This window comes from Cherax quadricarinatus, chromosome 72 (assembly GCF_038502225.1).
Source record: "Cherax quadricarinatus isolate ZL_2023a chromosome 72, ASM3850222v1, whole genome shotgun sequence".
Taxonomy (NCBI): domain Eukaryota; kingdom Metazoa; phylum Arthropoda; class Malacostraca; order Decapoda; family Parastacidae; genus Cherax; species Cherax quadricarinatus.
Window position 1 is genome coordinate 12,558,980 of NC_091363.1, and position 27,941 is coordinate 12,586,920.

Genomic DNA, 27,941 nt, shown 5'->3' on the forward strand with positions numbered 1-27,941 from the left:
AAGGGTGAGCCTCATGACAATTAAGGCAAGAGGGAGGTCGATTGCAAGACGTATTAGAATGGTCATCGGCACCACAGACTGGGCATTCGGCGATAGATCTGCAATATTTCGCTGGATGGCCAAATCGCCAGCAATTTCTACACTGTTGCGGTGTAGGGATCACCTTTCGAACTTGTAACCGATGTCCTGCTACATAAACTGAGGATGGGAGTTCATGGCTGTCAAAAGTTAAACGAGCCACATTGCTAGGGTATCGTCTCCGCCCGCGGGCAGGAAGAACGTAAGTGTCTACCTTGAGGATTGGGAGATCTTGGAGTTCCAGCTGTTCAAGAATGTCAGTGCCACATGTCTGGAAATTTTGTTGAACTATGGTATGGGGCAGAATGATGGTACCACTACAAGAATTGAGGGAATGATGCTTTTCAATAGTTACAGGAACAGTATCGATATGGGAAAGATGATAAAGCTCATGAGCCTGGGTAGTATTCTGTACGGTGACGATGCGCGTACCGCTCTTACAAGCATGAAAAGAAATATCTTTACCAACATGGCGTAGGAGTGCCTTGCCAATACTGTGGTCAGAAAGATAGGCAGAAGAGGAAGTCAGTCGTAAAGTGAAGAATTTAGTCCATTGTGCAGTCTGAAACAGAGCGTGGAAAGGTAGTGAAGGACGTGTCGATCTTTTCTGAGAAGAACGAGAAGGTGGAGAAGTATCATCAGCAGGTAATTGTCGTTGTCGTTTAGGCGTGGGACCAAAGTTGGTCCGACGTGGAACGGGCCGGCGATTCGAAAATTGCCGCACCATAGAGGGAGAGGCCGGAAGCATAGTCAGAGGAGAGCGAAGGTCAGATAAATCGAAGGAGTCAGTCGAGGCCTCAGTACCTGAAGCGGGTGAGGAAACAGCACCGGCAAGAGGTACAGAGGCATGAGGAGTGTCCAAAGAGTGGTCCAAAGACGAGGCGGGGTCAGAACGGGGTGCGGTATCAAGAAGGGGCCCGGGGTAGCAGGTTCATGGACTAGGGCTGCCATGGTTAGGTTACTTCTTTCTTTTTGTTTTTAAGAAAAAAAAAAAAGAAAAGAAAAGAAAAGAAAAATAAAAAAAAAAATAAAAAAAGGGGGGACCGGGGAGGGATAGTTCCTAGGAGGAATGAAAGGGCCAGAAATCTCCCTCCGCGCCCAAGAGGACCTCAGCACCGCAAGTAGCGCAGATGCAGCATGGAACCCGTGCCATACCCTACCCATCATGCCAGTAAACCGGGATAGCAACCTCACATCTGCTGAGCTACCTCGGTGGACAAAAGAGAGGGCGGCCGGAAATCCGCCACAAAGCACACCTCCTTCAGCCACCACCCCCGGAATCCGAAAGGTGGCTTCCAGAGATACACCCGTCGCCCGAGAGACACCCAAAGCCACCCTCCGGGATACCGGAGAGGGATCAGGACATCCCCAGGCAATCCAGATTCCACGGCAAACTACGCCACCGCCAAGAACCTCAACGGAATGGGATGGACCCCGGTACCCTTTCCCCTACCTAGGAATTAGCGTGCCTGTGGGGAAAAAAAAAAAAGGGCAAAAGGGAGGGGTGGGGAGGAGGAGGAGGAAAGGAAAAAAGGGAGGATGGGATAGGGAATGGGGGATTGGGGGGTAATTAGGTTCGGTCTGAGGAAGTAGACCAACAGGTCTAATTCCTCAGACCAAGAGCCTCTTCACCACGCCAAGGAGCCCCCCTTGAAGAGGTGTATGCTTCTAAACTGTTGTATTCTGAGCACCTCTGCAAAAACAGTGATAATGTGTGAGTGTGGTGAAAGTGTTGAATGATGATGATGAAAGTATTTTCTTTTTTGGGGATTTTCTTTCTTTTTTTGGGTCACCCTGCCTTGGTGGGAGACGGCTGACGGCACTAAGCATCTGTTTACTGCATGTTACAATGAGACTGACCCATAACACATGTGAAATTAGATTTTCATGCCTTATTTTAAACAAAATAGGGTGGAAAAGAAAACCAAGAAAACTTTTTTAGTTTCTTCCAGTAAATGAATTAGAAAAATCAAGATACTGTTCTTTGTATGCCACTTACTAGTTATTAATGAAATGTGGCAAGTAAATGGGACAGCACAGGAACCATCAATATACCACTTAAATGATTTCACTGCAGGTTTTAGTCATTCATTAAATTAGTTCAATGCTTTCAAATTACTAAAAATGCACATACAGATTTCCAACACATGCTTCTGATCCAGAAAGACATCAGAAGTTAAAATATTTACAAAGTAATTGGGAGGGTCTAAAGGACATTCTAAGTACCAAACAAAGAAATGGTCCCTGTACAAGATGAGATCTATATTGATGAGCATAAATTTCAAATTCAAATTTGGTAAAATAGCAATCCTTAACTAAAAAAATATGTAAGTTGTCCCTTGTTAAACAGAATTTTACAAGTACTTTAAATGCATCTCAAGGGCATGTAAATATTTTTACTATACAAACATATTACATGTCTGAATGTCTCAATATTCAGCATTTCAATTAACATTTTCATATTGAAAAGAAAATAAAAGTAGCTTACACTGCCACTGAACATTTCTGATCATGAAAATATTAGAAGCATGAAATTAAGATACACAGCAGTCAGGAAAATGACTTATTGTAATAACAGTAACAAGGTAACACAAATCACTGAGGTATAGTACAACAAGCTCGCAATGTTCTAGCTGGAGCAAGTAGTTGGTTGCCAGTGGTGCTGCTTCCATGTAACACTTCTACCATTGTTTGTAAGTAACATCTCTACCTGATGGAAATGAGGCCAGATTGCAAGAGCTTTTGGATTTTCGAAGCAATATCAGGATTCTTCAGATGGCTGTAAGTGTGATAAACATAGTATTAGAAACCTATTTAAATATCTGATGTAGTGTTTTCTCTGTAAGCAACCATCTTTGCTGAAATGATTACATATCGATTTTTTAAATATACTTTCTCAAAACTTAAAATACTCAAGGAGCATTAACTACAGAAGATTTTCAGGTACATTACAGTTACACTATTAGGAAGGGTTACCTATCACAATGAGATGACAATACAGGAACAAAGGGATTATATTGAAAAAGCACACACACTAACAAATAATGAAGTCAATGGATAGCCCTATTAAGAAATAATGTAAATGGTCAAGAAAATGGGGTAGTCTACAAGTGGCACTGCAGTGAAAGTGTTACTGAAGTAACAAGTCAAAGGCAGAGTGGAACCACCCCTTCTTTCACTGCCCAGACCTTTGTATGGCTATGTCCACATAAAAACACACACACTCGCTCTCTTCTAAAATGGGCGAGTATCTTTTTCTAAAGGTAATGACACCAAAACAACGAAATTTAATGGAAAACTTATAGAACGGTGAGAGTGCAAAGTTAGTGGTCTGGGTGAAATTTACACTTCAGTGAATTCGCAGAGTCCTATTTTAAGTCAGTTCCGTTGCTCAATTCAACCAAATTTTTAGCTATTTCACTAGTATTCCTTTTGTCTCTCTACTGAACACAAGAAGCTGCCCATTTAACTATTAGAACTACATACCCTAAAAACTGCAAAGCCAGTAATTTGGAAAATTTTTCAAAAAACTTAAATTAAAAATAGGGTCCAAAATAAACAATGTAGACTCTCCAAGCACCAAAATATTTCCTCTGTTCATTAATCATGTCTCCAGGCTTCTATATTACACCTGTCTTTTATCTTTAATTCACAATCACACAAAAAAATTGAAGATTTACCCTATTTCTTGCATAATAAAATATAACCAGGAATGATTGGTTACACAGGTCTGTATGATTTTTTTTTTTTTTGACTATGATATCTTTTTTGGTATATATATGTATACACCTACCATCCGACTTACGACCTGCTCGATTTACGACCACTCGACTTACGACCGTGTTTTTTATGCCAAATTTCTGGGAAATAAACAACTATTTGTGTTGTACACAGTGTTTATCCTAAACCTTACAGTATAAAATACAGTACTAACAGCATAAAAAGTAAAGTAAAACATGAAATACCAAAATAAAACAATAAAATAAAGTCATTACAAAAATGTTTTGTTGATATTCAGTAGTAAAGTTCGACTTACGGCCATTTCGACTTACGACCGGTTTCTCAGAACCGAACTCGGTCGTAAGTCGGATGGTAGGAGTATTTTTTTTTTTTAACAAGTTGGCCGTCGCCCACTGAGGCAGGGTGACACAAAAAATAAAGAAAATCCCCAAAAAGAAAATGCTTTCATCATCATTCAACACTTTCACCTCACTCACACATAATCACTATTTTTGCAGAGATGCTCAGAACACAACAGCTTAGAAGCATATACCTATAAAGATACACAACATATCCTTCCAAACTGCCAATATCCCAAACCCCTCCTTTAGAGTGCAGGCATTGTACTTCCCATTTCAAGGACTGAAGTCCGGCTATATAAAAATAACTGGTTTCCCAGAATCCCTTCACTAAATATTACCCTGCTCACACTCCAACAGATCGTCAGGTCCCAAATACCATTCGTCTCCATTCACTCCTATCTAACACGCTCACACACGCTTGCTGGAAGTCCAGGCCCCTCGCCCACAAAACCTCCTTTACCCCCTCCCTCCAACCTTTACGAGGACGACCCCTACCCCGCCTTCCTTCCCCTACAGATTTATACGCTCTCCATGTCATTCTACTTTGATCCATTCTCTCTAAATGACCAAACCACCTCAACAACCCCTCCACACCTTCTCCTAATTTCCACACTCCAAATTTTCTGCATATATTTAGACAGGACATCTCCACTGTTTCCAACCGCCTCCTCGCTGCTGCATTCACAATCCAAGCTTCACACCCATATAAGAGTGTTTGTACTACTATACTTTCACACATTCCCTTCTTTGCCTCCATAGATAACATTTTTTTTGTCTCCAAATATACCTTAATGCACCACTCACCTTTTTTCCCTCATCAATTCTACGATTAACCTCATCCTTCATAAATCCATCCGCTGACACGTCAACAAAGGTAATGAAAACAAAAGTATGAAATTTTATGGAAAACTTATGAAATTACACTCTCACAAAGTTAGGGGTCTCGGCGTTATTCATGCATTGGCGATTTCACTCACATTGCACCCTAATTTTGACCAGTTCTATTCTTCCAGATGACCAAACTCATAGCTATTTCAGTAGTATTCCTTCTATTCTATCAACTGCATACAAGAAACTGCCCATTTACCTATTTCAACTACCCAATAAAGTGATAAGAAATCTCTGATTTGGCCAACTTCACACAAAATTAAAAAATTTACAATTAAAAATAGGGTCCAGAATAAACAATGTAGAGATTCCTAGCACTAAAAAAGCACATTTTATCTGTTCCTTAATTGTGTTTCCAGGCCCCTCTTATATTATGCCTGGTTTCCATTTTGAATTTTCATTCAAACAAAAAAAGAAGATTTACTGTTATGCAGACTACTTCATTATTGTATTTATATAAGTGCATTCCTAAATGTTATTAGAGCGGCAAGCTGGATGCAAAATGGACAAGCGACATCATTTACATACTCTGGAATATCAGCAAAAATCGAACATTTCCGCTACTTTGAGTTCAATTTCAAGTTACTTTCAGTCCTAAAACTAATCAAAAGCCTCTCTATTTCTGTAACATATCTTCCAAGAAACCAAGAATACAACCATAAAAAACATACAAAAATACATTGCAAAGTTGCCGTTTTAAACCAAAAACACTGCTGCAGGTTTTTTCCTCATTATGTACTGCATGCTGCAGGATTTTTTTTTTATTTGGTGCACATTTACTGCATACACCCATTCTCTCATTAGATATCTAGGCCCAAATTTACCACTCACAGCTTATCAGAGTTGAGCTGAGCTCATGTTGTCGTGCTACAGGACCAACACTGGCTTCAAAGCTGTTATATAACAGAACAGACACAGGATACGACTTAGCTGATTTATGTTTTCATTGGAGTTCCTGTATGGAGTATACTTCTAAATTATTAGCTCATTTCACTACTTTACTATTATGACAGTGAAGTAGTGTTTCCCAAATATGGCAAGTGATGGGTGTGCAACCTGTTTCTAGAGCCTTTCCAGCTTCCCTTTGATTTAGCTTATTTGAAGTTTATCATACTACGTATTTATATTGTGGGCAGGAACCCAAAAATGCACTCAAATGGTGGTGGCTTAACTTCCAAATACTGAGCTTTTATGTTCTTTAGAGTTGGAAAACTGGAACTAAATGACACTGCCAACAATATCAAGACACTTTGCTGAACAAGCTGACTTCTTGAAGAATTTAACAGATCAAAACACTGTCCTAATAAAATCTTGTTCTGTCTCTCTTTCCTCAGATGGAAAGTCAATTTAAGGCTGAAAAATTTAAGAACATTAATGGGGTCCTCACACTCATACTATTTGTTAATGACCTTTACCCATTTCAGTCTTCCTGTGATTGCCAAGGTCATCGAGTTTAAGGTCTTGTGCTCCAATATTTAAATAACTGTTTTATTGAGAATGATTAAAATTTTTGTTCTAAAACCTTTCCCCTTTAGTATAAAATATGTACAAAATAAAGCACTTACTCCTGAAGAGCTCGGGGATCTGTCTGCATCTGTTCCAAAATCATGCGCATAGCTGGATCCTTGAGAATTTGCTGCACTTCTGGGTCAGACATGGCTCTTTTTCGCACCTAAATTAATGTTAATGATAATGAGCATTTGTCCAATACTTAAACAAAATAAAATTTTATGCTTTATCCAACTAAACAATAGATTTATTGGCTTTACAGGGGTTACAAGAAGTTGATTCACTAATAAATGTATCTTAAATAGCTGCTAACTGCCAGTATACAATTTATACAGAACTGTTTTCTCAACTTTACTATTAATAAAACAATGAATTTTTTGAAGATGAGGCCTGAACTATAACTGGCAAAATACACAATGAATTACCTCAGTTATATATTATGCAATACAAATGTTCCATACTGTGGCAACTTACTTCTTCTGGGTCACTGTTGAGAGCCATCATACCTTCACGGAAGCCGTCCAGAGCATCCTGACAGCTGGGATCAATATCAAGAGCTTTTTGATAAGCATCTTGAGCCTTGGCATACTGTTTTAAACCTTGATGGATTTTTCCCTTGCGAACATAACCTTTAACTGAAAAAGTAAATTTTTCTTATAGTGGTTCGTGTATGAACCTATGATAGACCAAAAACCTGACACTTACAGGAACCTTATGCTGACATTTCAATCTGTTCTTAATCACTGTCAAGTCACAACTGGGGCAAGAGAAAAGTATAATACCACCTGAAAGCCTAAAAATTAGACACATGCAACATCTGGGTATCTTTATTGTAGACGTTTCGCCATCTAATGGCTTTATCAATACAAATTCAAGGACATGATTGGAAGACAGAAGAACTATATACAAAAGATGAGGTAATCAGTCCTTCAGCCTTGGAATTGGCGTGAAGAGCACCATAGTCGTGAAGACTCTGTAGCTACAGAATCTTAATGACTATGGCGCTTTTCACACCAATTCCAAGGCTAAGGGACTGATTACCTCCTATTTTGTTTATAGTTCTTCTTGTATTGATAAAGCCACTGGATGGCAAAACATCTACAACAAAGATACCCAGATGTTGCATATGTGTCTAATTTTCATCTTGCCGGTATTGTATACCCTTCATGTATACCTGAAAGCAATACAGTAGAGGGCACTAATTTCATGGTGGCAGTGGCTGCTGCCACAACAGCTAATCTCCTTCCCCTCCCATCCCTTTTTTAAACACATCAGACATTTCTCACCAAGGCAGGGTGGCCTGAAAAAGAAAAACTTTCATCATTCACTCCATCACCGTCTTGCCAGAGGTGCACTTACATTACAGTTATAAAACTGCAACATTAACACCCCTCCTTCAGAGTGCAGACACTGTACTTCCCACCTCGAGGACTAAAGCCTGGCTGCCAGTTTCCCTGAATCCCTTCATAAATGTTACCTTGCTCACACTCCAATAGCACATTAAGTCCTAAAAATCATTTGTCTCCACTGACCCCTATCCAACACACTCATGTATGCTTCTTGCATCCCCTAAAGTGTTGTTTTCAGGCATTCTTGACTTTTCTCACTCCCAGTTGCAAGCTGACAATGCTACAGAAAATACCAAAACTTCATCATGAGGTGGCTCTTCTCAGGATGGATTTTTGGTGTACTGTTCCAGTCACAGTTTTGTGACTTTCTTTATGAACCAACACTGAACAAATAACAGCCCTGCATGTATTAAAAAGAGCAATAACAGATCATCAAGACTTATTAATTACTTATTTGTGGCTATGGGAATAATGCTACTCATGTAATGTTTTAATTTCTATCAAAATTATTTTAAGAACATAAGAAGGAAGGAACACTGCAGCAGGCCTACTGTCCCATACAAGGCAGGTCAAATTCTCCTACTGGCTTAAGCCAATGCCCTAACCTAGTTAGGTCAGGTTACATTCACTTAAGGAAGGAGCATGGCATCTGACCAAGTAACACAAGCTAGTCAGGTCCAACTCGCACCCACTCACATATTTATCTAACCTATTTTTAAAACTACACATCTCAGCTTCTATGATGGCACTCAGGAGCTTGTTCCACTTGTCCACAACTATTACCAAACCAGTGCTTTTCTATATCCTTCCTGAATCTGAATTTTTCCAACTTAAAGCCATTGCCACGAATCCTGTCTAGGCTAGATATTTTTAGCACGCTATTTACATCCCCTTTATTTATTCCAGTTTTCCATTTATACACCTTGATCATATCCCCCCTAATTCTATGCCTTTCTAGAGAGTGCAGATTCAGGGCCCCCAGTCTATCCTCATAGGGAAGATTTCTGATACACGAGATCAACTTTGTTATCCTTCTTTGTACATTTTCCAGTGCATTTATATCCATTCTATAATACGGTGACCAGAACTGAGCAGCATAATCTAAATGAGGCCTAACCAAAGATATATAGAGTTGAAGAACAACCTAAGGACTTCTATTATTTATACTTCTTGATATGAAGCCAAGGATTCTGTTAGCTTTACTGCGAACACTTATGCACGGTTGTCTTGGTTTCAGATTACTGCTAACCAGAACTCTTAAACCCTTCTTGTAACCAGTAATAATAATATCTAAATTATTTAGTTTATATATGGCATGGTTATTTTCCTGTCCAATATTTAGAACTTTGCATTTGTCTATATTAAACTGCATCTGCCACTTTTCCGACTACTGCATCAGTCTATTCAAATCATCCTGGAGTGCTCTAATGTCCTCATTAGAATGAATTGGACGGCCTATTTTGGTGTCATCAGCAAATCTGCTTATTATTTTTTTTTTATTATCACACTGGCCGATTCCCACCAAGGCAGGGTGGCCCGAAAAAGAAAAACTTTCACCATCATTCACTCCATCACTGTCTTGCCAGAAGGGTGCTTTACACTACAGTTTTTAAACTGCAACATTAACACCCCTCCTTCAGAGTGCAGGCACTGTACTTCCCATCTCCAGGACTCAAGTCCGGCCTGCCGGTTTCCCTGAATCCCTTCATAAATGTTACTTTGCTCACACTCCAACAGCACGTCAAGTATTAAAAACCATTTGTCTCCATTCACTCCTATCAAACACGCTCACGCATGCCTGCTGGAAGTCCAAGCCCCTCGCACACAAAACCTCCTTTACCCCCTCCCTCCAACCCTTCCTAGGCCGACCCCTACCCCGCCTTCCTTCCACTACAGACTGATACACTCTTGAAGTCATTCTGTTTCGCTCCATTCTCTCTACATGTCCGAACCACCTCAACAACCCTTCCTCAGCCCTCTGGACAACAGTTTTGGTAATCCCGCACCTCCTCCTAACTTCCAAACTACGAATTCTCTGCATTATATTCACACCACACATTGCCCTCAGACATGACATCTCCACTGCCTCCAGCCTTCTCCTCGCTGCAACATTCATCACCCACGCTTCACACCCATATAAGAGCGTTGGTAAAACTATACTCTCATACATTCCCCTCTTTGCCTCCAAGGACAAAGTTCTTTGTCTCCACAGACTCCTAAGTGCACCACTCACTCTTTTTCCCTCATCAATTCTATGATTCACCTCATCTTTCATAGACCCATCCGCTGACACGTCCACTCCCAAATATCTGAATACGTTCACCTCCTCCATACTCTCTCCCTCCAATCTGATATTCAATCTTTCATCACCTAATCTTTTTGTTATCCTCATAACCTTACTCTTTCCTGTATTCACCTTTAATTTTCTTCTTTTGCACACCCTACCAAATTCATCCACCAATCTCTGCAACTTCTCTTCAGAATCTCCCAAGAGCACAGTGTCATCAGCAAAGAGCAGCTGTGACAACTCCCACTTTGTGTGTGATTCTTTATCTTTTAACTCCACGCCTCTTGACAAGACCCTCGCATTTACTTCTCTTACAACCCCATCTATAAATATATTAAACAACCACGGTGACATCACACATCCTTGTCTAAGGCCTACTTTTACTGGGAAAAAATTTCCCTCTTTCCTACATACTCTAACTTGAGCCTCACTATCCTCGTAAAAACTCTTCACTGCTTTCAGTAACCTACCTCCTACACCATACACTTGCAACATCTGCCACATTGCCCCCCTATCCACCCTGTCATACGCCTTTTCCAAATCCATAAATGCCACAAAGACCTCTTTAGCCTTATCTAAATACTGTTCACTTATATGTTTCACTGTAAACACCTGGTCCACACACCCCCTACCTTTCCTAAAGCCTCCTTGTTCATCTGCTATCCTATTCTCCGTCTTACTCTTAATTCTTTCAATTATAACTCTACCATACACTTTACCAGGTACACTCAAGAGACTTATCCCCCTATAATTTTTGCACTCTCTTTTATCCCCTTTGCCTTTATACAAAGGAACTATGCATGCTCTCTGCCAATCCCTAGGTACCTTACCCTCTTCCATACATTTATTAAATAATTGCACCAACCACTCCAAAACTATATCCCCACCTTCTTTTAACATTTCTATCTTTATCCCATCAATCCCGGCTGCCTTACCCCCTTTCATTTTACCTACTGCCTCACGAACTTCCCCCACACTCACAACTGGCTCTTCCTCACTCCTACAAGATGTTATTCCTCCTTGCCCTATACACGAAATCACAGCTTCCCTATCTTCATCAACATTTAACAATTCCTCAAAATATTCCTTCCATCTTCCCAATACCTCTAACTCTCCATTTAATAACTCTCCTCTCCTATTTTTAACTGACAAATCCATTTGTTCTCTAGGCTTTCTTAACTTGTTAATCTCACTCCAAAACTTTTTCTTATTTTCAACAAAATTTGTTGATAACATCTCACCCACTCTCTCATTTGCTCTCGTTTTACATTGCTTCACCACTCTCTTAACTTCTCTCTTTTTCTCCATATACTCTTCCCTTCTTGCATCACTTCTACTTTGTAAAAACTTCTCATATGCTAACTTTTTCTCCCTTACTACTCTCTTTACATCATCATTCCACCAATCGCTCCTCTTCCCTCCTGCACCCACTTTCCTGTAACCACAAACTTCTGCTGAACACTCTAACACTACATTTTTAAACCTACCCCATACCTCTTCGACCCCATTGCCTATGCTCTCATTAGCCCATCTATCCTCCAATAGCTGTTTATATCTTACCCTAACTGCCTCCTCTTTTAGTTTATAAACCTTCACCTCTCTCTTCCCTGATGCTTCTATTCTCCTTGTATCCCATCTACCTTTTACTCTCAGTGTAGCTACAACTAGAAAGTGATCTGATATATCTGTGGCCCCTCTATAAACATGTACATCCTGAAGTCTACTCAACAGTCTTTTATCTACCAATACATAATCCAACAAACTACTGTCATTTCGCCCTACATCATATCGTGTATACTTATTTATCCTCTTTTTCTTAAAATATGTATTACCTATAACTAAACCCCTTTCTATACAAAGTTCAATCAAAGGGCTCCCATTATCATTTACACCTGGCACCCCAAACTTACCTACCACACCCTCTCTAAAAGTTTCTCCTACTTTAGCATTCAAGTCCCCTACCACAATTACTCTCTCACTTGGTTCAAAGGCTCCTATACATTCACTTAACATCTCCCAAAATCTCTCTCTCTCCTCTGCATTCCTCTCTTCTCCAGGTGCATACACGCTTATTATGACCCACTTCTCGCATCCAACCTTTACTTTAATCCACATAATTCTTGAATTTACACATTCATATTCTCTTTTCTCCTTCCATAACTGATCATTTAACATTACTGCTACCCCTTCCTTTCCTCTAACTCTCTCAGATACTCCAGATTTAATCCCATTTATTTCCCCCCACTGAAACTCTCCTACCCCCTTCAGCTTTGTTTCGCTTAGGGCCTGGACATCCAACTTCTTTTCATTCATAACATCAGCAATCATCTGTTTCTTGTCATCCGCACTACATCCACGCACATTTAAGCAACCCAGTTTTATAAAGTTTTTCTTCTTCTCTTTTTTAGTAATTGTATACAGGAGAAGGGGTTACTAGCCCATTGCTCCCGGCATTTTAGTCGCCTCATACGACACGCATGGCTTACGGAGGAAAGATTCTTTTCCACTTCCCCATGGACAATAGAAGAAATAAAAAAGAACAAGAGCTATTTAGAAAAAGGAGAAAAACCTAGATGTATGTATATATATATATATGCATGTGCGTGTCTGTGAAGTGTGACCAAAGTGTAAGTAGGAGTAGCAAGATATCCCTGTTATCTTAGCGTGTTTATGAGACAGAAAAAGAAACCAGCAATCCTACCATCATGCAAAACAGTTACAGGTTTTTGTTTCCCCAGTCATCTGGCAGGACGGTAGTACTTCCCTGGGTGGTTGCTGTCTACCAACCTACTACCTGCTTATGTTGCTGTTTATTCCCTCATCCATGTCGTTTATGTAAATTGTGAACAAAGGGCCCAACACTAACCCCTGTGGAACACTGCATGTGATGTGCTCCCATTCTGATTTCTCCCCATTTATGCAAACTTTCTGGTGCCTATTTGTCAACCATGCCTCTACCCAGGAAAAAATTTCTCCTATTCCGTGTGCCTTAAGTTTCTTCAATAACCTTTGATGTGAAAAACTATTGAAAACCTTACTTAAGTCCATATACACAATATCATATTCAATACTATGATCTACTTCCTCAAATACCTTAGTGAAAAAAGTTAGTAAATTCTTAAGACAGGAACGCCCTTTTGTAAAACTGCCGAGATTCATTAATCAGTCTATGGCTTTCAGGATGGCTAAAAATTGCCTCGGCAATTATTGATTCCATAAACTTTCCCACTGTACAGGCAAGGCTTATTGGTCTATAGTTCAATTTTAAGGACCTATCACCTGCCTTGTAAATAGGTACAGTATTACATTTGCCACTATCTACTTGTCTGGCACTATGCCAGTTAGTAGTGATATATTGAAAAGATTAGCCAAAGATATGCTAAGTTCCTCTTTACATTCCTCTAAAACCCTTGCAAACAGTTCATCAGGGCCTGGGAATTTGTTAGGTTTTAATATCTCTTTGTCTGAGGACCATGTCACTAGTTACCCCAATCGTGCATAGTTTATTATTGTCTTATTCTACATAATTTATTATTTCTGGAATTTTGCTAGTACAGTGGACCCCCGGTTCACGTTATTAATCCGTTCCCGAGAGCTCATCGTAAAGCAAAATTATCGGAAAGCAAATCAATTTTCCCCATAAGAAATAATGGAAATCAAATTAATCCGTGCAAGACACCCAAAAGTATGAAAAAAAAACTTTTACCACATGAAATATTAAGTTTAATGCAATAGAATAATTACAATAACAATAATTGACACTTACCTTTAATGTAAGTCCTGCTTGGCAATTTCTTCCACAATTAAACACTTGTTCAGGTTTCAATCCTTCAGCCTCTATGTACTCCTTGAATTCATGCACATATTTTTCAGCTGCTTTTTGGTCTGAACTGGCAGCCTCACCATGCCTAATCACACTATGTATGCCACTACGAATCTTAAATCTTTCAAACCAACCTTTGCTGTCCTTAAATTCACTCACATCACCACTAGTTGCAGGCATTTTTCTAATTAAATCCTCATGCAACAGCCTAGCCTTTTCACAAATGATCGCTTGAGAGATGCTATCTCCTGCTATCTATTTTTCATTTATCCACACCAATAACAGTCTCTCAACATTTTCTAACACTTGCGATCACTGTTTTGTAATCATAGTTGCACCTTTTGCAAGAACAGCTTCCTTGATTGCCGTTTTCCTGCTCACTATAGTAGAGATGGTTGATTGGGATTTACTATACAACTTGGCCAGGTCCGACACACGCACTCCACTTTCATACTTTGCAATTATCTCTTTCTTTATTTCAATAGTCATTAGCACCCTTGGTCTCGATGGGTTGGCACTAGAAGCTTTCTTTGGGCCCATGGTGACTTATTTTGCAGAAACAAGCACCAAAAACAGTGATAATATGGAATGTACCAAATGTATCCTTAGATGCGCGCACACTGGGTGGCTTGTAAACACTGGCACACACGGGGCAGTTCAGGCCACACGTGGACACGTCTCGTACGAATCGTATCGCGTACCGGGTTTTGTAACAGGAACCAAGGCAAATTTTTTGCAATATAATGCTTCGGATACCGGATTTATTGGATACCAATGACTTCGCGAACCGGGGGTCCACTGTATCTTCCTAAGTAAAAACAGAGAAAGTAAGTGTTGAAAAGTTCACATATTTCCTTATCACTGTCAGTGATCTCACCTAAGTTAGTCTTAAGTGGGCCTATCTTGTCCCTAATCTTACTTCTGTATACCTGAAAGAACCCTTTTGGGTTAGTCTTTGAATCCCTTGCGACCTTAGCCTCATAATCCCTTTTCACTTTTCTGGTTCCTTTTTTCTCTCTCTTTAATTTAATATACTGATTTCTTAACTGCCCATCCCCTCTTTTGATACACCTACATATGCCTCCCTTTTGATCAATGAGATGATTTAATCTGTTGTTTATCCATTTGGGATCATTCTTGTTAGATCTAATTTCCCTACTCGGAACAAAAGTTGTCTGGGCAGCTAGAACTATGCTATGAAATATGTCATTGGCAACCAACACCACCCCCTTGGGCCCAGTCAGGTCAACCCAATTTAGGCCACCCAGGTAATTTCTCAGTTCCATGAAGTCAGCCAAAGGGAAGTCTGGGACAGAGACTTGATTGCAGTAATCTGGGTAATTCCACGATATATTGAAACTAAGTGATTTTTGATCGCTTTCTCCAAGCTCATCATTAACCTCAAGATTATTAATTAGTGATTCTTTGTTGGCAAGAACCAAGTCAAGCAGGTTGTTTCCTCTAGTTGGTTCTGTCACAAACTGTTCTAAAAAGCAATCCTGAATAGTATGAAGAAAGTCACTAGACTCAAGATTTCCTGTCACATTGTACCAATCAATTTGTCTGAAGTTAAAATCTCCCATTAACACAACATTTTCATATCTAGATGCTTTATGAATTTCATCCCAAAGCAGCTTATTGCACTCCCTATCAATGTTTGGGGGCCTATAAATCACACCAAAAATTAATTTTTTCATGACCCTCGAGAAACTGTAGCCAAACAGATTCTGTGTTCGATGTTTCTAAACTTATATCTTGTCTAACAAGATTTAAATTATCTCTGACATACAGCACCACTCCTCCACCCTTCCTGTTGACCCCATCGGTGTGGAATAGTTTATAACCCTATATGTTGCATTCAGAAGGCATTTCTCTATCTTTCAAGCTGAACCAGGTCTCCGTTATAACAATAATATCTACATTACCTGCACTTGCAAGTAATCTTAGCTCATCTATCTTATTTCTTAGATGCCTACTATTTGTATAGTAAATGTTAAGGGAGCTAGTTACTTGTTGCCCTCTACTATCTCTCTCTGTTGAACAATTGCTTTGCCTTTACTAGCAACTTTATTTTGATTTTTTTTTTTCAACAAACCGTTCGTATCCTACCGAGGCAGGGTGGCCCAAAAAGCAAAACGAAAGTTTCTCTTTTTAAATTTAGTAATTTATACAGGAGAAGGGGTTACCAGCCCCTTGCTCCCGGCATTTTAGTTGCCTCTTACGACCCGCATGGCTTTCGGAGGAAGAATTCTGTTCCACTTCCCCATGGAGACAAGAGGAAATAAACAAGAACTAGAAAGAAAATAGAAAACCCAGAAGGGTATGTATATATATGCTTGTACATGTATGTGTAGTGTGACCTAAGTGTAAGTAGAAGTACCAAGATGTACCTGAAATCTTGCATGTTTATGAGACAGAAAAAAGACACCAGCAATCCTACCATCATGTAAAACAATTACAGGCTTTCGTTTTACACTCACTTGGCAGGGCGGTAGTACCTCTCTGGGCGGTTGCTGTCTACCAACCTACTAACCAAGGTTTATTTTGAATACTGTCTTTTAAACATATCCTTGGGGTATCCTGGTAAGCAAGTCTTTAGTTCTTGTACACAATACCTGAATGGCAAAGGCAGTTCTAGTGAGAATAAGAGCCAATATAAGAACATAAGAACGAAGGAACACTGCAGAAGGCCTACTGGCCCATGCGAGGCAGGTCCAAGTCTCCTACCGGCTTAAGCCAATGCACCCAACCTAGTCAGGTCAGGTCACATTGACTTAAGGGAGGAACACGGCAACCGACCTGGTAGCACAAGCTATCAGGTCCAACTCACACCCACCCACATCCACTCATGTATTTATCCAACCTATTTTTAAAGCTACACAACGTTCTGGCCTCTATAACTGTACTCGGGAGTTTGTTCCACTCATCCACAACTCTATTACCAAACCAGTACTTTCCTATATCCTTCCTGAATCTGAATTTTTCCAACTTAAAACCATTGCTGCGAGTCCTGTCTAGGCTAGATATTTTCAGCACACTATTTACATCCCCTTTATTTATTCCTGTCTTCCATTTATACACCTCAATCATATCCCCCCTAATTCTATGTCTTTCTAGAGAGTGCAGATTCAGGGCCCTTAGTCTATCCTCGTAGGGAAGGTTTCTGATACATGGGATCAACTTTGTCATCCTCCTTTGTACATTTTCCAGAGAATTTATATCCATCCTGTAATACGGTGACCAAAACTGTGCAGCATAATCTAAATGAGGCCTAACCAAGGATGTATAGAGTTGAAGAACAACCTGAGGACTCCTATTATTTATGCTTCTTGATATGAAGCCAAGGATTCTATTAGCTTTATTGCGAACACTTATGCACTGTTGTCTTGGTTTCAGATTACTGCTAACCAGAACTCCTAAATCTTTTTCGCAATCCGTAATATTAAGATCTACATTATTTAGTTTATATGTGGCATGGTTATTGTCCTGTCCAACATTTAGAACTTTGCATTTGTCTATATTAAACTGCATCTGCCACTTCTCTGACCACTGCATCAGTCTATTCAAATCTTCCTGGAGTGCTCGAATGTCCTCGTCAGAATGAATTCGACGGCCTATTTTGGTGTCATCGGCAAACTTGCCGATGTCGCTCTTTATGCCCTCATCTATGTCGTTTATGTAGATTGTGAACAGCAGGGGGCCCAACACTGACCCCTGTGGAACACCGCTCGTGACGCTTCCCCACTCTGATTTCTCCCCATTTATGCAAACTCTCTGCTGCCTATTTGTCAACCATGCCTCTATCCAGGAAAAAATTTCTCCTCCTATTCCATGTGCCTTAATTTTCCTCAATAGTCTCTGATGTGGGACCCTGTCAAAAGCCTTACTGAAGTCCATATACACAATATCATATTCATTACCATGATCTACCTCCTCAAATACCTTAGTGAAAAAAGTTAATAAATTCGTAAGGCAGGAACACCCCTTTGTAAAACCATGCTGAGATTCGTTGATTAATTTATGCTTTTCAAGGTGGCTACGAACTGCCTTGGCAATTATTGATTCCATAAATTTTCCCACTATGGAGGTTAGGCTTATTGGTCTATAGTTCGAAGCTAAGGACCTGTCACCTGTTTTGAAAATAGGTATCACATTTGCCATTTTCCACTTATCTGGCACCATGCCAGTTTGTAGTGATATGTTGAAAAGATTAGCCAAAGATGTGCTGAGCTCCTCTTTACATTCCTTTAGAACCCTTGCATACAGTTCATCAGGGCCTGGGGATTTGTTAGGTTTTAATTTATCTATTTGCCTAAGGACCATGTCACTTGTGACCCTAATCGTGCACAGTTTATTATCGTCCTGTTCTACATAATTTATCATTACTGGAATATCGCTGGTATCCTCATGTGTAAAAACTGAGAGGAAGTATGTGTTAAAAATTCTACACATTTCCTTATCACTGTCAGTGAGCTGAGACGAGGAACTTTTGAGTGGGCCTATCTTGTCCCTGATCTTACTTCTGTATACCTGAAAGAATCCTTTTGGGTTAGTCTTCGATTCTCTTGCAACTTTAACCTCATAATCTCTTTTTGCTTTTCTAATTCCCTTTTTTATTTCTCTCTTTAACTGAATATATCAATTTCTTAATTGCCCCTCTCCTCTTTTGATTTGCCTATATATACCTCTCTTTTGACCAATCAGATATTTTAATCTATTGTTCATCCATTTAGGATCATTTTTGTTTGATCTGATTTCTCTATTTGGAACATAATTTGACTGAGCAGCTAGAACTATGCCCTGGAAAGCATCATATCGGCAACCATCACCACCTACCTGACCCTTAGTCAGGTCATTCCAGTTCAGCCCACCTAAGTAATTTTTCAGTCCTATGAAATCAGCCAAGCGAAAGTCAGGGACGGAGACTTGATTGCCATTATTAGGGGAATTCCATGATATATTAAAACTGAGTGATTTGTGATCACTTTCCCCAAGCTCATCATTAACCTCAAGATTATTAATTAGTGTTTCCCTACTGGCAAGAACCAAGTCAAGGAGGTTATTTCCTCTAGTTGGCTCTGTCACAAACTGTTTTAAAAAACAATCCTGGATCGTATCAAGAAAGTCACCTGACTCTAAATTTCCTGTCAAATTGCTCCAGTCAATCTGTCTATAGTTGAAATCTCCCATTAGCACAACATTTTCGTATGTAGATGCCTTACGAATTTCGTCCCATAGAAGTTTACTGCACTCCCTTTCAAGATTTGGGGCCCTGTAAATCACACCCAAAATTAGTTTTTCTCGACCCTCGAGAAGCTGTAACCAAACAGATTCAGTGGCTGACGCTTCTACTTCTATATCTTGTCTAACACAACAATTTAAATTGTCTCTGACATACATCGCTACTCCACCACCCTTCCTGCTGACCCTGTCAGTGTGGAATAATTTATAGCCTTGTATGTGACATTCAGAGGGCATCTCTCTATCTTTCAGATTGAGCCAGGTCTCTGTTATAGCAATAATATCTATGTTTCCTGCACTTGCAATTAATCTTAGCTCATCTATCTTATTTCTTACACTCCTGCTATTAGTATAGTAAACCTTAAGGGAGCTAGTCCCTTGCTGTCCTCTGCTGTCCCCCTTTGTTTGCTGACCTGATCTATTGTCTTTATTTATAACTTCATGCTGAATGCCTTTATACATTTACTGATTCCAACCCTAGTGTTGCAACCTGCTTGTTTCCCACACACACCCATACCTCTATCTTCTATCAGTTTAAAATCATAGGCATTTCACCAATGGCCTTCTCAATTGAGTTTGCAAGTGCTACCACCCCAGCCCCAGAGAGATGTACCCCATCCCTTGCATACATATCATGTTTGCCATAAAAGTTGTTCCAGTTGTCAATGAATGGGATTGCAAGTTCCTTGCAGTATCTGTCTAGCCAGCAATTTACACCAATTGCCCTAGACAACCATTCATTTCCTACTCCCCTTCTAGGCAAGATGCTACATATGATTGGGACCCCTCCCTTAGACTTAATGAAATCTATAGCTGACCTGTACTTACCTAGCAGCTCTTCTCTCCTACCCTTCCCAATATCATTTCCACCAGCACTGAGACAAATAATGGGCTTGTTCCCATTACCTGACATGATATTATCCAGCCTGTTAACTATGTCCCCAACACCAGCTCCAGGGAAGCACACTATCTCTCATCTTCTTATTCCTATTACAAAAAAGCACGGTCAATATATCTTACCTGAGAGTCACCAACCACAAGAATACGCTTACCTCTGTTAGCAGGGGCAGTAGTACCCTTACCTTCACTGGCCACTGAAGTACATTCATCCTGAAGAACAGAGAAGCAATTTCCTACCTTCAGATCTTCACTCTTAACTTTCCTTATTCTGATTCTCCACTCGCCACTTGTAGCAGGTGCTGGACTGCACCTCACTGCTGGTAGCCGTTGCTACCTCCCCACCTACAGCCTCCTCACAGAAACAGACAGACTGCACCTCACTGCTAGAAGCCTCATTCCCCACAATTCCAGCCACCTCACACTCTCTCCCAGACCCATTGAGGTGGACCTTCAGCCTCCTAATCTCCTCCTGGAGAAGCAAGACCTCCTCCTTCAACTCTCCAACCTCAATTTTTAAAACACTGCAGAAGCAAGCCATGCTTTGTAACCGTCCACGCTAATCCCCAAAGCAGCTCAGGGTCTGTGACCTCACGTAACGACTGACCACTGACCACATATGGATGAATGTATCAAAGAACATTAGAAAAAAATTCTTGAAAATCTACAGGAAGTCAACAAGTGACCACCTAAGGTCACTTAAGTACGGTGATGAAATTAAGTACTGGAGAATGCAGCCTGAGAGTTCTGCCTGGAAGTTAACAATATGGAGGAAAAAAAAAAAAAACATACAGTACACTCATTACTCAAAATATTTTTGAAGTTTGAGACACTTGTGTAACACATGGGAATCTTTATTGAAGAAACGTTTTGCCACACAGTGGCTTCATCAGTCCAATACAGAGCAGAAAAGTGTAAGGAGAGAATGAGTTTGAAGTAATCTCCCTGAGCCTGGAATTGATGTGTTCAGTCCATCACTCTTGTAGAAAGTACAGCATAGGGCCAGAGAAGTGGCTTACATACTGTAGTCAGGCGAGTCGAAACAGGAGGAGTCGGGATCATAGTGGAACCATCCACTAGTGTGTGTCAATCTTCAACTTGTCAGTTTTCAAAACCATTCATCACATCTGTCAGACACTGCAACATCATGGGATCTTGATACAAGAAATTCTGCAACACTTGTACAACTTTTGGACGAAGATCTACTTACATTAGTGGAGGGTTCCACTGTGATCCCGCCTCCTCCTGCTTCAACTCACCTGACTACAGTAAAGCAGGGCCCTCCTGAACAGATATAGTGAACTTATGTTTGCAAATAACAATACAGTGGCAGACTCTGGTACAAATAGTGCAAGGACACCAAAGCCTATATTACACCAGAAAACAGACATAAGCAGAACCATAAAATAGTATCCATGGGTAAAGAAAGAGGCAGAAAGCAATAATATGCAGAAAAAGTAAATTAAAAGAAAAATATTGCAGTAACTAAGAAATAGTTGGAACCCAAATTTCCCTACTGCCATACACAGAAAAAGAAAATGCAATCCCAGGTGAAAAAGCTGAAGGATTTCTGAAAATGACACTAATACTGTATATGAAGAACCCATGATGATTCAGGGTTCCCTGCACCCTAGACAATAAATTAATATTAAAAAACTGTTAGTACTAACACTATTAAACAAATAGTTACCAAAGTCTGGCTGCAGTCTGATGCACTCATCGCAGTCCTTAAGTCCCAGGTTAAACTCTGCCAGTTTGGTGTAACAAGCAGCTCTATTGCTGTATAGTTTAGCATCTTCTGGATTACGCCGAATGGCCTCAGAATAATGTTTAATTGCTGAAGGGTAGTCACCCTTCCTGAAGCACTCGTTCCCTTTTGTCTTTTCCTCTTCTGCCTTTGCAGGATCAATGTAAGCCAACCGCTCTTGCTCTTTTATTACCTTTTCTAACTGAAATGGAGACATCAACATGCAAGGCAAATTTCATTATGAAAATTCATTAATAATTGGTTAACTAACACCGATTCAATTTTTAACACATCGGTTATTTCCTACTGAGGCAGGATGACCCGAAAGAAGAAACTAATTCACCTAGTATATTATTTGTGTGTGTTACATATAAATTTTCATCAATACTACATAAAAATTTACTTTTTATAAATGAATTCAGGCAACCTTTGAGTGCATAAACACCAAACACCGTTTTAATCCAAGTGTGTGTTTCATTTTTACTTATCAAATACAGAAAAATCTCATATTGCACATCCAGGGATCAAACTTTAATAAATCACAATTGAATCATACCCAAGTCCATGCTGAGTGGAAAAGTGACCAATCTATCATGACGGAGCTTAGAAAATAATACAAACATCTTGTATGTATTGTATGCAAACATCTTGTACTGTGTATTTACCTTCTGCACCTATGGCAAGGCCACTGCTATAAGTGTAAAACTATTCAAGTTTTGGAAAATAAAAGTTATGCTTAAAGACAGTACATGTGTGATGCAGATGGCCTGTGCCTTTATAAGAACATAAGAAAGAAGGAACACTGCAGCAAGCCTACTGGCCCATGCGAGGCAGGTTCAAGTCTCCTACCGGCTTAAGCCAATGCCCCAACCTAGTCAGGTCAGGTCACATTCACCAAAGGAAGGAGCACGACATCTGACCTAGTAGCACAAGCTAGTCAGGTCAAGCTCACACCCACTTATGTATTTATGTAACCTTTTTTTAAACTACACAATGTTTTAGCCTCTATAACTGTACTCTGGAGTTTGTTCCACTCATCGATAACTATTGCCAAACCAGTGCTTCCCTATATCCTTCCTGAATCTGAATTTTTCCAGCTTAAAGCCATTGCTGAGAGTCCTGTCTAGGCTAGATATTTTTAGCATGCTATTTACATCCCCTTTATTTATTCCTGTCTTCCATTTATACACCACAATCATATCCCCCCCTAATTCTACGCCTTTCTAGAGTGCAAATCCAGGGCCTGAGAGTGCAATTCATTCAATAAGGATAAGAGCTTGTGCAGTTAGTAAACCAGCTCATGTCCTCCTGAAAACTAAAGAGATCACTACAGATGGAAAAGTAACAATGTGGAGATTAAACGGAAAATAAGAAAAGATGCGTTATTGCCCAGATAAGGGAGAAACAATATCATACAGTAAAACAATAGGAAGGAAAACCCTCAAGTGTTTGTTTAGTTCTGGAGGATTTAATTACTTTAATTTAAAGGCCTGGCACAACACTGGCTTGCATGTCAGATTTACAGTGGACCCCTGACCAACGGCGGCATCAGCAAACGCCAAATTCATCTAACTGTGCTCTTTGGCGTAAAAATATTGGCTCTACCAATGGCGAAAAACTCATCTAATGGCTTTCGTCCTGAACGTGCCCATGCGGCCTGAGCGGGCCCAGCCACTCCAAGACTCAGTGTGCAATGTTTACAAGCCGTTTCGGTCGATTCCACGAGTACCTGCGATATATTTTGTATTATTCAGTTTTTTTTAGTGCTTGTAACCGCTAAATAAGCCACCATGGGCCCCAAGAAAGTTTCTAGTGCTAACCCTATGGTAAAAAGGGCAAGAAATACTATTGTGCCATGGTCAGCTGCTGCTGCACCACGGTGTGGAGAGACTGTTGTTGGTGTGGCTGATCGAGAATACCGAGAAACAATTAACCCCAGAGGGTTAGCTACCCAGGATAAGTCAAGAAAGTCAGTGCGTCATCGAGGACTAACTTATTTCTATTGGGGTCCTTAATGTTGTCCCCCAGGATGCGACCCACACAAGTCGACTAACACCCAGGTGAACAGGAAAAAATGCCTGGAACTAGTGCTCATATTGGTGAATTTAAGGCCAGCAAAGGTTGGGTTTGAGAGATTTAAGAATCGTAATGGCATACACGGTGATAAGGCATGGCGAAGCTGAAAAATTCCAACCCCAACAAGTGTTTAATTGTGACGAAACAGGCCTGTTCTGGAAGAAAATGCCAAACAGGACCTACATTACTCATTACTCAGGAGGAAAAGGCACTCCCAGGACACAAGCCTATGAAAGACAGGGTAACTCTCATGTTTTGTTGTAATGCTAGTGGGGATTGCAAAGTGAAGCCTTTACTCATGTATCACTGAAAATCCCAGTGTGTTCAAGAAAAACAGTGTCTCATCACTTAACAATACTCTTCAATAAAGGTAAGTGTCATTTTAGAATTTATTTATGTATGTATTGGGCATGTCTCATTGTTTTCTGTTTAGGGAAATGTATATTTCATGTAGAAAAAAATAATTTTTTTATGGGGAAAATTAATTCGACTACTGGCTAATTCAACCAAAGGCTAGCTCTCTGGAACGGATTAAAGCCATTGGTCGAGGGTCCACGATCATCTGATTAGGAAGAAAAAAAAAAAAGTGCTGGCTGTTTCTGGGCTGCAAAGACTTACCAGGCTCATCCTGGTGTCCCTGCCCCAATATGCAACACATGACCTTGAACCTAGAGTACGGTACTGTATTTTCTCTCTCTCTAATGGACTGATAAATCCCTGGCAACCAAAATGTCCTAATAGAGCTTGTGGGTCCTGCATTCTGGTATTTAACCCTGTCACTTTGTGACCTAAAACAGTCCTGTCAATGATGCAATTTAAAATTTTTTTCTTCTAAAATTGTAAAGAAACTTTCCTCGAGGAATTTAGACAATACAAAATTTAACACAAAAATTCTGGAATTATGCAGTCACAAAGGTGGAGGTTAGAGAGAACTTTAAGTAATTGTGATTTCACCTATTTTGAGGCCTATTTTAGGCAAATTCCATTGCTCAGTCCATTCCAATTCCTGGCAATTTCACTAGTATGCCTTCTGTTCTATAAATAGAGCACAAGAAATTGCTCATTTGCCTATCAGAACTACCTTATAATTTTTTTTTTAAAGAATTCAACAAATTCCAATATAAAAACAGTCCAAGATAAAACACTGTAGGCAATCTAGCTACTAAAACCTTTCCTTTTTATTATTTTTATTAACACACTGGCCGATTCCCACCAAGGCAGGGTGGCCTGAAAAAGAAAAACTTTCACCATCATTCACTCCATCACTGTCTTGCCAGAAGGGTGTTTTACACTACAGTTTCCTCTGTTCATTAATCACATTCCCAGGCCCATCCTATATCACAGTTGCCATCCATTTTGAATACATCACAAAAATATTGAAGTTTTACTTATTTCTCAGCTAATAACATGACTGGTCATAGTTTAGGTCCTCACAATAATTGAAGCAGACCTCTTAGAAAGACATAAAACAGACAAGGGGTGAAAGGCCCTACCTTTTCTCAGAGATAAGATCAAAAGTCTATATTTCTGCTATTTAAAGACTTATTTCAGGCAACTTCCAATCTGAAATCAACTAAAATCACCTCCATTTCACCAAACTATCAACAGACACCAAGAAACAGCCAAAAAATTAATAATGTAAACCATTCTAGAAAACACCTCAAATTTGTTACTTTAACCTAAACATTAGATTTCAGATTTGATTTATGCATGCACTCCACACTCATTGTACAGAACCATTCCCTCATGTCTAGGCCAAATTTTACCACTCACAGCATATCTGAGGGCACTATGATTAATAGGGAGTTCTAAGCAAGTGGCATACCCTTATGTGAGAATGAAAGGTTTATCATTTACGGCTTACTTCTACTTACTTTCACCCTCTTTTCCTTAATACTTTTTAACCTGCTTCTTCATAAATTCCTCCACTGATCTTACCTCATCAATTCAATGTGCTTGACAACCACAATGATACATGGATATCCCAGTGTGAGATACAAGTTTACTGAAAAATATTAATTTTCAACACACACTTGCACCTCACCTTCATAAAATTACATATGCAACACTTGCCACGTCACTCCCTAATCCACTGTATATGGATTTTCCAAACCATTAAAAGCAACAGTGTAAATATTTCTTACCTTACTCAAAAGCTCTTTAGTTTCAGGTGTGCGGTGCTCTGATAAAGACTTTTCATAATAGGTCCTTGCCTTGCCATAGTCCTGTGAATGTATACAAAAATAACTCTTAAAAAATTGATATATTACTTTAAATTCATAAGGTTGTATAATTTACAAAAAACTAGAGCTGTTTGACCCAACATGGTTAGTAACATGATTTTGGTACTGGAAAGTCATGCCTGTCACAACTGCTAAACCACTATTACTGAACTACAGAGGCATTTGGAGAAAACCAAAGCGTAGATGTGAAGTACATAGATTTCTGCAAAGGTATTTGCCAGATGATATCATACGGTGCTTGCACACAAAATGAGAGCCACAGGCATAATGGGGAAGGTAGGTAGATCGATTTTTAAGTTTCTAACACTGAACAAAGTAGCAGTAAATAACAAAATCTAGCATTAGCAAGGTAAATAGTTTAGTATTCTTATGCTACTGTTCTGGCTCCTCTGCTGTTTCTTATCCTCATAGAAGGCAGACAAAAGCCCCCATTACAGTTTTGTATCATTTACAGATGACACTAAAATAAGAAAGAAAGTCACTTCAATAAAAGACACTGAAAAATTGCAGGAAGATATGAGCAGGGGTTTCTAGAAGGCAGTGAAGAACATGACATTGAATAATAAGTTCCAGCTGCTTAGATATGGAAAGAACGAAAAAATCAACAGGAAAACTGTACACAAAACTCAAGAGGATCATCAAATAGAACAAAAGGAACACACAAGACCAGGGAATAATTATGTCGGCTGACCTTTTTTTTTTTCAAGAACACTGACAAATGTCACAACAACCAGGAAGTTAATGGGGTGGATAATGAGAACTTTCAGAACAAGGGAAATAGTGCCAATGATAACACTTTTTAAATCACTTGTGCTCTCTCATTTAGAATATTGATAGGCGTTGATCCAATTCACAGCAGGAGAGAGATCAGAGCTACAACTAATACAGAGTTCCTTTACCCTCAGCATAGCCAAAGACACATTCAAATATGTACTCACTGGAATGGAGAAGAGATACATAATACAGTGGAACCTGTGTTAGAATGTACCGGACCTCAAACAAACCTCAAAAAAAAAAAAACTACTGACCAGGTCTTTGAACATTTTTCTGGAGTCAGAACGTGCTGCCTTGTTTAAAATTCAGTTGTAAAAAAAACTTTACATGAAAGCCCTGTTTCAAAAGTGCTTTGAAGTGACCTCTGACCTAACTATCAGATTTTAGGAAGAGGCAATTCAACATCCTCCAGTGTGTGAGGCTGATAATTAAAGCTTGGGAAACACTATTTTGGACATTGAACTTTTCGCAGTTCAAACACCATCTAGGACCCAATTAAGTTCGAACACCAAGGCTCCACTGCACATACCTGAAAAGCTGCTGAGGGTCTTTGTTCCATATCCCCACACTGCCATAACATACATGAGTAAGAGATAGGGGAGAAAGTGCAAAATAAACCCAGTGAAAAGGAGGGGTCCAGTGGGCACAATAAGGACATTGCATCAACATCCCTTGTTCCAGACTATTCAACACCTTACCAGAAGATATCAAACTGATGGAACAAGTGCATAAGTCTTCAAGAGAAAACTGGATAAATATCTTCCCAGATGCCAGATCAACAAAGCTGTGGTGGACATATGGGTCAGCAGGTTACCAGCAGCAACAGCATGATTAATCAGCCATGCACCAGACAAGTCTGCAGGCTTCAGTAGAAAAATTCTGGAAACTCAAAGGTATGCATGCACAAATGAGCAAGGGAATGAATGCACAAGTGAATGAGGAAATGG

At 39.7% G+C, this 27,941-nt stretch overlaps 1 protein-coding gene across 1 annotated transcript in view; it reads right to left on the minus strand.

The window, feature by feature from the left end:
* Nucleotides 1-2,009: 2,009 nt before the first annotated feature.
* The window catches only part of Stip1 (Stress-induced phosphoprotein 1), a 101,751-nt gene continuing 75,819 nt past the window's right edge, over nt 2,010-27,941 (minus strand). The window contains exons 9-13 of the mRNA XM_053794988.2: nt 26,122-26,202; nt 21,845-22,103; nt 7,032-7,192; nt 6,614-6,720; nt 2,010-2,857 (exon numbers count right to left, since the gene is read on the minus strand). Coding sequence (XP_053650963.1) covers nt 2,785-2,857; nt 6,614-6,720; nt 7,032-7,192; nt 21,845-22,103; nt 26,122-26,202 — 681 coding nt within the window. The 3' untranslated portion in view covers nt 2,010-2,784. The remainder of the gene's footprint in view (nt 2,858-6,613; nt 6,721-7,031; nt 7,193-21,844; nt 22,104-26,121; nt 26,203-27,941) is intronic.